This window comes from Halictus rubicundus, chromosome 11 (assembly GCF_050948215.1).
Source record: "Halictus rubicundus isolate RS-2024b chromosome 11, iyHalRubi1_principal, whole genome shotgun sequence".
In the NCBI taxonomy this organism is placed as follows: Eukaryota; Metazoa; Arthropoda; class Insecta; order Hymenoptera; family Halictidae; genus Halictus; species Halictus rubicundus.
Window position 1 is genome coordinate 6,848,220 of NC_135159.1, and position 14,008 is coordinate 6,862,227.

The following is a 14,008-nucleotide window of genomic DNA, read 5'->3' on the forward strand; positions in this document are numbered from 1 at the left end:
TTAATACTTTTTGTCACTGTTCATACAGTATGACCCAAATGAAAAAGTTCGCGAAGATCTTCATTTTGACACCAACTCTTATGAAGAACTGAATTATTATAATTTTAAAAATAACTAGCTAACTACGTCGGCTATGGTTCCTATTTTGATTCCGATAATACCGAATTCACAAATGTTATTTTTCCAGCTTTATATCAGTGCCAAAATGGTTCCGAAATTGATAATTGTGTCAACATTAAGCAAAATATAAGAAATAGAATGTAAAAAAGTATACATATTGCATATACAAAAATTCGTAAAAAATAGTTCTTGTGTTTTTTGAGTATTTGAGTTTTAAACGAATCAGTAGTATATCATTGGCGAGGTCCGACTTCACTGCCAAGTGATGGGTGTCCAGAATAAATGTTAATGTAAAGAGTAAACAAAAATCAATTCTAGGTACCGACGTAGAGCTGGAAAAATAATTGAAAGCAAAATTGAAGTAGATCACAGTTAGAATTTTTTATTGTTCAGAAGAAATATGCAAAATGAAAGTTCTTCATAAGTGTATTTATCAGGACGTGATTATACAGGGTGTCATGTAATTGGTGGTACAAGCCGCAAGGAAGTGAATCTACATGAAAAAATAAGTCGAAAAGAAAGAGTAACGTTTTTTCTTTTAAGGCTTCCTTTTCGAGAAAAAAGAATTTGAAAGTCCTCGTGTGCTCTAGTATACGCAGGAAGTAGAATTGGTTCGTTATGGTCAGACGCGTCCCTTTCTAATGGCACGCGTATTCGCTGCATTTTTAAACTCGATTTTCTCGAAAACGAGGCATAAAAAATTGTCTCATTTAATTTGAAAATGAAAGGATTACAACTATTGTAAATCTAGAAACCTCTCGACATTTATTCAGAGTTTGTACAATTTCTATTAACAAATAACCCAATGTAAAATCTGGCTTCTTTGTTTTGAATATTTCAAAGACAAAATTGATGAAGTGTACAAACTTTTGTGGCTAACTGTATATTGTTCATCCCGTTGTCCTTAGTTTTGCGACACGATCGAAATGTTGCTTCTTTTTGTCTCCTTTTTTTGTAAAACCGGTTTCGAGAATTATGAAAGTTCCTCAGCTTGCGTAGTTGAAGTTTTTTTAACAAGAGTATTAATTGTAATATTTGTTCAGTTGCTTCTGTTTCAGGTTTTGCATAATTAGTGGTACTCTTTTTATATTATTTATTTGTTTATTTTCTTCTTAAAAATGAAAGTAATTTTTTTTCGATCTCCAAAAGCAGAAATATTTCAGACGACAATAATTTCTGATGATTTAAATTTCAGTAAATTATAATTGCAAAGAAGTGATCAATTATTTTTAACGAAGTCTCCGAAGAATTACTTTTTTCTCTATTTCTATATAAAATTCAAACCATTCAAACTTGCTCCACACAAATTCATTACACAATAGTGTATATGTTTATTTAAATCAATTCTAATAGACTGACTTAAACAATTGACGAATTCATAATGCAATGATTGTTTCATGGATTCATAATGAAACTTTATTTACGTTTACAAATTACGTTTAAATACTTATTTAAAAGCTCTTTTAAAAATTAAATTCCGAAATTAGAAATTAAAAAATTTATTTAAAAGCTTCCCCTTGTTTGTTCATAATCATTTTGATTATTAGCCATTATCGGTGTCCTTCAATATAAAATATTACTTTAATATTATAGCTGTAATACTTGGAGCTTCTGGTATTTATTTATCAGAAATGAGTTGGTAAATTTCAATGCACCGTCGTCTTGAGAATGCTCTGTATTTAACAGTTCAGTGTATGCATCTCTACATTGAGTGTTATATTAATTTGTATAGTGGCCGCTCGATAAATGCTCAAGCTTGGGGCTCTAGGGTCGGACGTGTAACAGTTACAAAGCGATAAATCCCAGCGATAAATTTCGAGAATTCAGGAAATTCTATATTTAGATAAATATTTCAAATAACGGATGAAAAACAGTTTTTGTCATTCGTTAGAAAAGCTGTAAGAGCAGTTTTCTCCTTTTTTAAAACATAACTTTTTTAGTAAACAATTTCGAATAAATCATAGCCTTTGGACAATCATTTTTGGAATGAAAAACTATTTTCTCGAACGAATAAAAAATTATCTTCACGTTCTCAAACATAAAATAAGTGAGTTATTTTTTAATATTCCGTTGAACGGTAATGAACATTTTGTTTATATAGAAAACCTTTTGCATCTAGAATACTATCAAAATCTGGTAGCGTCTGCCAACATTTAACAGGCTTGTACTTATCGAGCTGCCATTAAATTTGCGGAACCTTGGCTTAAATAGCATTTGATCAAGAACGCGCCATATCTATAATATTGCATCGGTTCACTAATTACAAACGATTCTTATTTCTTTATTTTCGATTTACAATTTAGTTCTTACGCTTCTTAGTATTTTCCTAGACTCGCAAAAAGTGCTGATTGTGGAAGAATTAGAAAGTGTAGGTTCCCAAAAATTCTTTAAAATAATACTACCTATTTATATTCGTTCCTACATCTATCTCACGTTTGTCACTAATTTACAATTTCTCAAAAAAAAAAACAATAGTACACTGTATTTTTTCATATTTTCCGATATTTAACTACCCAACTTTTACAGTTAAAGCAATCTTTAAAACTAGATCTTAACCGTGATTTTGAATTAATTTTTTAATCTTGAAAAATTTTGAAAAAATATACAACACATGCGCGATCTAAGTATTTACCCTTTTCTGTGAATTTTGAAAAATACGTGAGAAAGGCTAACTTTTTCACATTATAAATAAAATCGAAACTAAAAACTGCAATTGATATCCAATGAAAAATAGACACCGTCGTTCCTAAAATGAAAAACTAAATCGGACCCCTAATTTCGATGAAATTTGTCGGCACACTGGTCATCACTAGTCTCTCAAAGACGATGCACTTTATAATTGCATCCGTATCTCTCGCATCTGCTGCCAAAGAAAAACAATAAAATAAAAAATATAATAGGCGCGTTTCTCGCCTATTTTTTTTTCTCATATTTCTTCACGAGCGACGTTTTTTTTCTAAGAGAACTCCGTCAGATTCTTATTTTTTTTTCTCTGACTTACATGTGTAAATACAATCAGTGTTCCTTGTGTTGGACGATTATAAAATGTACCTAATATATTTCAGTTGATTTGTGTAAAGAAGATGGTATGTAAAGGCTTAGATTTATTTCAATTTTTACTCTTTTGCATGTTTATTTATTTCGAATTACCACATTTTTTTCGTACACGTCTGCGAACCGTCTCGCGACCAACGCCCACACACACGATCAATCCTCGCAATTTATTACGATCTCGGGACTCGTCGCCCACGCTTCGAAAGGGTTCACGGTCCGCCGAGCCTGTTCGAGCCGTTCTACGCTACAATTAGTTTACTACATGATGTGAAAACGATTTTCAAAAGTTCTGTAATTGCAGGAAAAATACTGAAAGTATTTTACAATATTTTTAATTTGGGACTATACAGGGTGTCCCGAAAATGTTTTTCCTTGAAAAGAATGATCCCTAAGGTCATTTGAAATAATCATTTCCTTTACGGAAATGTTCTCCGCGGCTTCGTTCAAGAGTTATTAAAGAAAAACACGGACCAATCAGAATGCGGCTACAGCAGACGGATTCTGGCTCGACCAATGCTAACGCCGTGCTCAGCGCCACCTGTCGCCGAGCTGACATCAGTCTGCTGTAGCTCCACTCTGATTGGTCCGTGTTTTTCTTTAATAACTCCTTAACGAAGCATCGGAGAACATTTCCGTAAAGGAAAAAGTTGCTTCAAATGACTTTAAGAATCGTCCTGTTCAACAAAGTACGACATTTTCGGGACTCCATGTAGAAAATTTAAAAATACGTTCCGTCCGTGTCAATTGCTAAACAATTTTTATCTGTGCCTATGATGAAAGTACGCCTTCTGTAAATCGGCATAAGTTTGCATACGTTTACAGAGTTTCATCGAATTCGCATAAAAAGCTACAGGCATTGAAAAATTGAAAAATCCCTAAATGTAGTATTTGAAATTTTTCTAAATTATAATGTCTTGCGATTTTTGTAATTTTTAATTATAGCTCGTGGCAACCTTAGTCGATTTTTATGAAACTTTGTATAATAACTTACATCTGCAAAAGGCACGTTTTAAATTTTCATTATTGACTTGGATAAAAAGGTTTTGTTTAATTTGGTCAATGTCCACGTATCTGAATTTTCTAAAATTTTGCAAACAACCGAATCCACGCGGCTACAATTTTTCAAATTTTTCAAATAAATCCTGCGAGTTTGAACAGAGCTCGGAGACACGAAATCGCAGATTCCGTGGAATTTGTTTCGCCGGAATTTTTTCACTGAACCGAATCGATTCTCGGAGACGGGCAGCGACATTCCGCGTTGACAGACAACGCGCGCCAACCGCTTCTTAACATCGGGCTTGAATACCCATTTCCGTTGATTTGCTCGTGGCCAATGATTTTCGAACGATTTTCCGCATTCGACTCGCGCAACTCGCACGTTCGTCGAGAAACCAAACTGCTTGCGACTCACACGTTCGTATTTATTAATGTTTAGTGCACCGTTCAGCTTCGTGTCGTTGTTCTTGACTCGATGGGATTAGAAGTATTTGTTGTGCGATGTGACGTCACCTTTTTTATGTTTACTCGTCGTGCATGCCGCTTTGGTTATGTGTCGTGTATGTGTACGTGCTATGAGCTTGAACGATCGAGGTGTTAACAAAATCGAAAATCTCGAGTGAGAATTCGAATCTCAGATTTATACGAAAAACATATTTAAACAGTACGAGTACCAGTGTCTTTGAACTTGTGGTACTCAATAGCTTTTTAAAAATGAGAAATTTATATGAAATTTCAGTCTTCTGTTGTGATTAGGAAAATAATAGTATGAAAATTGCTATAACTATCATAAATGATAAGTTCCAAAAATCTGCTAGGTGGTAGATAAAGGAGCAAATGCTAGGGAATTTTGTCAGACATTTTGTTTGAAGATTCTGGTTGTAAAAATGAAAATTGCTAATTATTAAATTAGCATTATTTTTATTATTATTGTTAAATTGGCGATTTCTCATCTAGGTTGCAAAGTAAGCTATGTTTGAACTATTTTTGTATAATAACCAAACTATTATATATATAATATAAAGTATAATATTTTACTAGAAAAGTAAATATATACTTGTAAATGTATACGCAACGTGTGACTGTTTCAAAGCTTGAATAAAAAGTCTGGCATTTTTAGTATTTTTGAATTTATGCGAGCTGAATTTTCAGGCAAAAAATCGGAAAAAAAACCCGAGCATGTGTTCCCGCAACGTGCAAGATCTTTTCGGAATTTCTGCATGCTATTACATGAGAAAAATAGGGCAAACATAGATAATCCAGATTTTGATGTCGCTACCGGCAGAGATGGAGGATTAAAAATCGATTGAAAGTGTTTTCTTTGAATGCAATATGCAATTATCCATCATAATTTTTAAATGTTGTAGCTATTGATTGAAAAAAAAAATATGGTAAAATCAAGACAATCGATTAGAAAATTTTTACATTTGAATCAATTATGTTTATGCAGAGAATATTGGCGTCGCAGTTCATAAAATCAAAAAGGCTATTAGGAAAAATTATTTGTTATTTGTTTATAAGTGGCTGGCCACAGAGAAAGGTGAGTCCTCCAGAACTATTGTGTTCCAAGATATTTTTCAGATTGTGACAGTGAAATATGCAAGTAATTCAGAATAACACATTTTTTTGGGGGGGGGGGGGCATTATGTCAAGTGGAAAATATTTTATACACCTATTTCGAAGAGCTTCGCTCGATTTCATTAACACCTTGCATATAAGTGGATTTACAACAATGGCAGGCATGGTTCTGATCGATACATTAAAGCAAATGTTTAAAAACAAAACATTCTGCGACAACCAAACACGGTTTTGTGTCTCCAAGTTGATTAATTTGGCAGTTAATAATTTCCTTACTTTGGGGATGTATTTCTAAAATATAAATTTAAATTCATACGAATGATAAATAAGTGATTTCCTCGTGTACATTTCCGGAACCAAAACGAGCACGCTTATGCGAGACAATTTGCATAGTTTATGCGTTAATGCATTTTATGGAAGGTTGAGAAATCCTCGCAAAATTCAAATATAATTTTATGCTACAAATGGTATACTTTATAGTGCATTAATCGTGAGCTTTCAAACTGAGAATAAAATTATCATTAGCTAAAATTCTTATTAGCTAAAATTATTATTACACATTTTTTCACAAGAATTTCTATAAAAACATATAGATAATTTCATTATTGTCAAAAGTTGATTTAACAAGGACACTGTTTATGTAATTTAACTTTTCAACAGCATAGTCTTTTTTAATGATATCATAATCATTTTAATATTTCTTACCCATTTTGAAGTGAGCGAAATTTCGTCGGACATCAATTTCAAGAATTTTTTATGTTCAAATCGTTAAAGGTCAATTCTTCGAAATACAATAATATTGAAATATGTTTAAGTTTAGCATTGCACAGTGTACTCGTTGAACACGATATTACATTAAATTTGTATCAACCTCGAATTAGTACAATCTAATAAAATATTAATGTATATAGAATCTTGTGAAAAAATTTCAGAGAGAAACAAGCAAGCCTCTATGGGAGCAAATTTAATTTATGCCAAGCATTGAAATTTGCCCAACTGCTTTTAAAAAATGCTGGAAGAATTCCGCCAGTAAAACTTCGGCCTTACAACATCTCATTTACAATTCTCCGGACGCATAAAATCTCTTGGTCAGAAGAAAAGCCTTTAAAACGAATTTCTTCCGTGAAACCGAGCCAGTTTTGCTGCCGGAAACACAAGCGAGAGAGGGTCCTTATTTTCTATTCTTTCCTCGTTGCGGCTTTCAACCGAGAAAATCATTTCTGAAGCACGGGGGACGGACTTTGAAAACCGGTGCCGAACTGCAGCAGCCGCAGGGCAAGATGCGCGAGGTAGAATCATCCCTTCCACGGTGTGGTGAATCTTGGTGTACGCGTATGTGTCGCTGTATTATTTTCGCATCAGCCTGTGAGCAAACAAGCGAACGTTCGCACAGACGCAGCGGGAGAGAAGTAAGAACTTGCGCTCGTTGGCTGTCGCGGCCGCGATACCGATCCTTCCGTCGCGTCGCGTCGCGTCGACTGTTCTTCGATTGTTTTTCTTGTTCCCCAATGGTATCGCACCACACGTTCTCGGCTTTGTGCATTTTCCATGGAGAATCGCTCTATAGAGTGTCGGGAAAGTAGAGGTGCTTTTTACAAGATGTTGGATCAACATTTGTGAAAAACAACCAGAGAAAAATCATATTCCAGATTTTTAAAGCGTAAAATGTTGTGGAGAAACCATTAATAGAAAATGCACCGCCTTTGCATAGATAAATAGTTAAATATTTGTATGATTTTGCAGGTTGTCAGTTAATAGGTCAGTGACCACGATGACCCGTAGGTCACCGATCATAAATAGATAGATAGGTCACTGACCATACTTTTTGCAAACCTATACTGGATCACTGACCATACTTTTTGCAAACCTATACTGGATCACTGACCATAGTTTCTGCAAACCTGTACTGGGTCACTGACCACAGTTTCCGTTATTCTTGCTAGGTCACTGACCACAGTTTCCATTATTCTTGCTAGGTCACTGAGCACAGTTTCCATTATTCTTACTAGGTCACTGACCGCAGTTTCCATTATTCTTACTGACTACAGTCTTCACAATCCCTGTTAAGTTACTAACCATTCATTTTGCAAACCTTATTAGGTCACTGACCACATTGTGCCATCAGAATCTGTTTCTGATTACCACAATGTCCCACTTTCCTATAGAGTACAGAGCCGGATAAAATTTTGTAAAAGTAAACAGTCACTGACCTTGTGAAAACAAAAACTATGGTCAGTGACCTAATAGGGACTATGAAAGTAACAGTTACTGATCTAATGGAAAAAGATGCAGTGGTCAGTGACCAAATGATAATATCAAAAACTTGAAATACTCAACGAAAACATTATCATAGATCTAGAAAACATTTTGAATTCTCGAAAAAAAAAGAGTTGCCATTCAGAATTTCCAATTTGCCAGAAGTAACCGCATTCCTACCCCTAACAAAACCTAATTTTAAACTAAAAGAACTAACCATTCCCGATCGCGAAACTAGTTTCATTACATTCAACTGAAAATGGCTAGATCTCCATCGAACCCGACAGTGCCAGCAAATACACGAGAAATCATAATTCCGCGCGCACACATGCACACGGGAACCTTTTTTCAGGCATCGTGATATATATAATCTCTCGAAATTCAATCGCCTTTCAATTCAACCGAATATCCAGAGCTTCTGATCGCTCCTCCGGCGCAAGAGTCGCCTGGAAAACCTCTTGACGTCGCGTCGCGCCGTTTCGTTACGGAGAATTCTCCGGATTTATGATCCATATTCGTTTCGCGTTTTCGTCTAATATCTTCCTTCAAGCGCTTAATGCGGTAATCCCGGGTATGACGTTAATGCGAAGTTTATGTTAGCAGGCGCGGGTAGCAGGTTTGAAAACTGATGCTGTGACCCAGTTTCGTCGTTCGTTTGTTCGTTCGTTCGTTCGTTCGTTCGTTCGCGCAACTCGTTTCGGTTTCGACGTAGACAGACAGTATACCTGCGTGCACGCGAAAAAAAGCGAACGCGTCACGGGCCTTTGTTTCACCGTCATTTTTAAACAAATAGATCTCCTCGCCTTTTTTTTTATTGGAAACACGGCGTTCAGAGGTCCGCGAAATATTCTGCGAAATTACGGAACTTTCAATGTCTTCTTTCCAATTAATCCTTTGCTCTCTATACGAGGTGTCCCGACTGAATATCCACCGTTATTTACTGTTTGTATACAAGAGGTTATTGAAGCAAAAGTTGTACCGTTTCGACGGACGCAGGGAATGGTGAAAAGAATTTTTGGTCAGAGTTATTTTTAATAGATTTCTGAAAATGTACAAGTGACATAGAAAACTGTAAGGTCTTCAGAAGGATCTAATAATATTTTTCTATTATTTTCGAATTATTGAAAATACTCCAACAAAAAAAAACACATTGTCATTTTACCACTATGATTTTTCCGCTATGATTTTTCCGCTCACTCTGTACCAACGACGTTGGGTCGTTAGCGAAATTTTTATGTCGTTTTTCAATAGAACGGTTTGATTGCGATAGAGGATTACGTTTGCACTTTTCGTTCTCGCAACGAGTAGAACACGACGCGATTAAAATGGAATTGTCATATGCAGCCTGTATCCGAATTCGTTAAAAAATTTCCTAATCACTTTCATGGCCCGCAAACAGATATTTGATTTAAGAAAAATACGAATGACCTTGGAATATTAATTCCCTTACTCTCACTGAAGTGGAACAAAACACCTGTCTTCTTGGACAACGAAGAAATATTTAATTTAAAGGTAGTACTGATAATTTTGATATCTCGTGAAAAATAATACTAAAAGGAAATTCGTTGCCATTGTCGCATGAGCCCTTTCATATAGTGTGATTCCGTAGGAAACAATTTTTCCTCAAGATCAAAAACAACGGAGACAAGTGGTACGTCCAGGTATATCCTCAGTCGTTCTCCTGTGAGTCGTTTGAATAAGCGATACTGTCGGAAGAACAGAAAGATACAGGTGTGCGACAACCCAAAAATTTTAGGTACCTGATGCTCGGATCGGGTCGGGAATTATTTTACTCGAATTGGGTTTGGGCGAATTGAAAATGTTTAATATTCATAAAATTTGCTCCGGCAATCCCGCCATTTTTATATCACGAGATACATTGCGTAGTACAGTTCTCTTTCGTATAAGACGATAGCTCGGGACCGCTTTCGACGTATTGCGGAGCAGATGAGAATGGGCCGAGAGTCTACGAGTCCCAATTAATCGAAATTCGCTGTAATTTCGGGAACTCGACCCGACCCTACCCGACCTGACCCGAGTATTAGATACCCGAAATAATCGGGTCCGGCCAAATTCTGAAAACAACTGTTTCAAACTATCATATAATGTTGGTTCTGATTGAAGCAGTCATGAAGAACCGAAGTAACATTATAACTAGACTGTGAATTTTTATGCATTTATGGCTTCTGAAAATTAAAAAAAATACTAGAATATAAAATTTGATAGAATTCAATATGATTTTTATTAACTTTACATCTACGAAGGCTACTAACATTGGAAACAAGATTTTAATTGATTTCACTTTCTTAAAATTTTCCTACAAAAATTGGAAATTGCATGAACATCCGAAGTCTAGTTATAACTGTTATGAAGATATCGGTTCTGGCATTTTACGGTTACGGTTCCTGAGAACCCACATTATATTGGTTCTATAACTGTTATTTTTCAGTTCAAACCTGAACCAAAATGCAGATCCGAAAAATAATAGTCATAGAACCGTAACGGATATCAGCACAACAGTAACAACTAGACAGTTCTTTATGAAAAATAACAGTTACTTAGTTATAACTGTTACGAAGATACGGTTACTGTTCTATAACTGTTCTTTTTCGGTTCAAACCTGAACCAAAATGCAGATCCGAAAAATAATAGTCATAGAACCGTAACGGATATCAGCACAACAGTTATAACTAGACAGTTCTTTATGAAAAATAACAGTTACTTAGTTATAACTGTTACGAAGATACGGTTACTGTTCTATAACTGTTATTTTTCGGATCAAACCTGGACCAAAATGGAGAACCAAAAAATAATAATTATAGAACCGTAACGGATATCAGCACAACAGTTACAACTAGACAGTTCTTTATGAAAAATAACAGTTACTTATTTATAACTGTTATGAAGATACGGTTACTGTTCTATAACTGTTCTTTTTCGGATCAAACCTGGACCAAAATGGAGAACCAAAAAATAATAATTATAGAACCGTAACGGATATCAGCACAACAGTTACAACTAGACAGTTCTTTATGAAAAATAACAGTTACTTATTTATAACTGTTATGAAGATACGGTTACTGTTCTATAACTGTTCTTTTTCGGTTCAAACCTGAACCAAAATGGAGAACCGAAAAATAATAATTATAGAACCGTAACGGATACATCCATAACAATTATAACTGGATAGGTCTTTATGCGAAATAACTGTTACCTAGTTGTAGCTGTCACGAAGATACGGTTACTGTTCTATAACTGTTATTCTTCCGTTCAAACCCGAACCAGAATGCAGAACCGAAGAATAACAGTTATAGAACCGTAACCATAATCGACATCTTAATAACACTATTCTCAATTTTCTTTCTTAATACGTACATCAGGTTGAAAATAGTATTTCAATATTATTCTAACGTTTTCACTATTTTAAATTACGCCTGCTCATATTTGTCACGCACAAAATGCTCAATCCAGTGGTAACATTACATCGGATCTCCGTAACTGTTTCAAGACTCGAAACCGATATTATAACTGTTTTTAACCCACGGTTCTGGCACGTCTCTATCGAGAGAGGTCGAGACAGCGAACGAGCCTAAGTTCCCGGCGCAGCGGGTGTGTCGGTCGGCGACACGATCGACGTTTGTTGGGGAGCTTTTCAGATGGATCCGTATACGGAGCCGAGCTGGCGCTCGCTAGTAGGGATAGTGCATGTTGTGTTCGACGTGTGTTGTAATGGGAGGGCACCGGGGGTTCAGTCTCTGATGATCCAGGTGGCAAAGAAGGCGAGCGTGCTGAAGAGGCGGAAGTCGAGGAACCGGATGGACGTGCAGCAACAGCAGCAACAGTCGCTGCCCCCGGTCACGATATCCGGCGGCGTCTCCAGCGGAGCTATAGGCGACGCCGGGGGCCAAAATGACAATCAACGAATGGAGAACGAGGGTGACGTTATCTTCTACATGGAGGAGCCGAAGGCTGGCACGCCGAACCGCGCCAGACGCGACAACCGGTGAGTCGGACATTGATTCCCCGTTCCATTCCGGTATGATCCATGTTCGTTAGTTCAAGTAACGGCCGTTACGGCCGTAACAAACTGTAACGGACGTGCACGACCAGATCCCGCGAGCGAGAGCAACGTCGCTGATCGTTCCGTTGCGACGGTGTCGCCGAAAGCAAAAGTCACTCTCGGAAAATTGATAAAGTCACCGTGTCACCGAACTCGCACTGTTTCACTATCGAATCTAACAGCAAGGGAACACGCTGTTCATAAGTGTGTAGTACACTGTAAACGTGACACTTTGGTTCTTGAGTTTTCACATTTATCGAGACATTACTGTGTGCCATTCTACAGGGTATTTCACCTAACTTGATCACCTTAAATATATCGCTTATTTTGTATGATAGAAAAAATGTCAGGGGGAGAAAATAGTCTGTTCGAAGGCGGCAATACGGTGGTGGGCCGAATTGTTTTCTCAAGGTCATTTTTTTCGAGATTTCAAGGTCACCGTATTCTTTGTAAACGGGACTACATATTTTCATCACCACAGTCTTATAACTTATAAAAGAACGAATCCAACGAGGTGCAATATGTTGACCTTCACGTGAACTTTAGCGGGGAATTTATGAAATGTTTGTCGGTAACTTCAGTATTTCAATTTCATACAAAATATCTACAAAATTTCATACAAAATCTATCATACATAATTAGCGATATATTTAAGGTGGTCAAGTTAGGTGAAATACCCTGTATATTCTGTATTTGTCGCTTTGTGTAAGACGGGATGATGTATCGTGTCGCTTATTATGCAAACGAGCCATTTCGCGTTGATTGAAAAGAACTACAAAGGTAATTTCTTTCTAACAATAATATTTAATTATACAATACAGTTTAAAGAGAAATTTGTCACATTTTCACGTTAATATTCGAACGCTTATTGTTTTCTATGTAATATTTATGAAAAATTGCAATTTTAATATTTCAATCCATGTTTGTTGAGGAACATAAACCAGCGTTTCTCGCCACGTGACTATTGTTCTTGGCGACACGGTTGCCACAATGACAGCTCCTTTTTGCTGATCGCTCGCCGAAAACAGCACTTGCAAGCAAAACGTTGAATCTGCACTATACTGTCCCTGGCAAAAAGTATTCAATCGATCTTCATTAACATCGAGTTCATTCGATTGCATTAATCACTTGTTAGATCTTTTGGAAGGTAATGTCGTTTCTTTTTTAATAACACTGGCAATTAGCTTTAATTACACCATAACTTCAAATCAAACATTCTTTTAATACCTTGTAAACAATTTATTAACACTTTTACATTTTTTATTCTTTGCACTCAAAATATGAATAGTAACTGCTAACAATGACTGTGCTTCGGTTTAGGCGAAACATTGGAAATAGGTGTCTTTTTAGTAAAGAAAATGCTCGAGAGAAAGAATTTTATTGTTTTTTTATTTTTTGTATTTTATTGTTCATGTTTAGTTTTTTTGTTTTTTTTTATTTAATTTATTTTCTTTTTAATTTTTATTCTAACATAATTGTTAGAAATTGATAAAAATAAAGACAATAGATATCATCAGTTAGCAGCCACTCGGGTTCTTTGCTCTTATAATATGCACAATAGAGTACGAGCTCGTAATATTAATAAATTAGAATGTAAATTAATTCCAATACCGTAGCACAGTCCTTATACATCAAAAAAGCCCTTTAAAAGCCCGCAAGACCCTTTATCAAAGGGGGCTTTTTTAAAAATAATACAAATATTTGTTGATGTTGAATTAAAGAATTTAATAAAGAGAAAACAAAATTATACAACGTCAGAATAGTTTTAAATCGGATATATACAAGTATGAAAACTTGTTAAAAATTGACATTATTTTCACAATAGCCTAACAACTACGTATTTATACATAGAAAATATTGTCGTGTATATATTAAAGGGAAATACATATAGCAACAAGACACTGTTCCAAGAAAATACACAGGAGTTCAATAAATAGTTTTGTA

At 35.6% G+C, this 14,008-nt stretch overlaps 1 protein-coding gene across 8 annotated transcripts in view; it reads left to right on the forward strand.

The window, feature by feature from the left end:
- The window catches only part of LOC143359185 (potassium voltage-gated channel subfamily KQT member 1-like), a 94,143-nt gene that overhangs the window by 58,457 nt on the left and 21,678 nt on the right, over window positions 1-14,008 (forward strand). For 4 of the 8 annotated variants that reach the window (XM_076796933.1, XM_076796936.1, XM_076796941.1 and 1 more), the window contains exons 9-10: window positions 3,186-3,206; window positions 11,757-12,007. In XM_076796933.1, the coding sequence (XP_076653048.1) occupies window positions 3,186-3,206; window positions 11,757-12,007 (272 nt within the window). The remainder of the gene's footprint in view (window positions 1-3,185; window positions 3,207-11,756; window positions 12,008-14,008) is intronic. The other 4 variants (XM_076796937.1, XM_076796940.1, XM_076796935.1 and 1 more) reach the window with 3 other exon arrangements.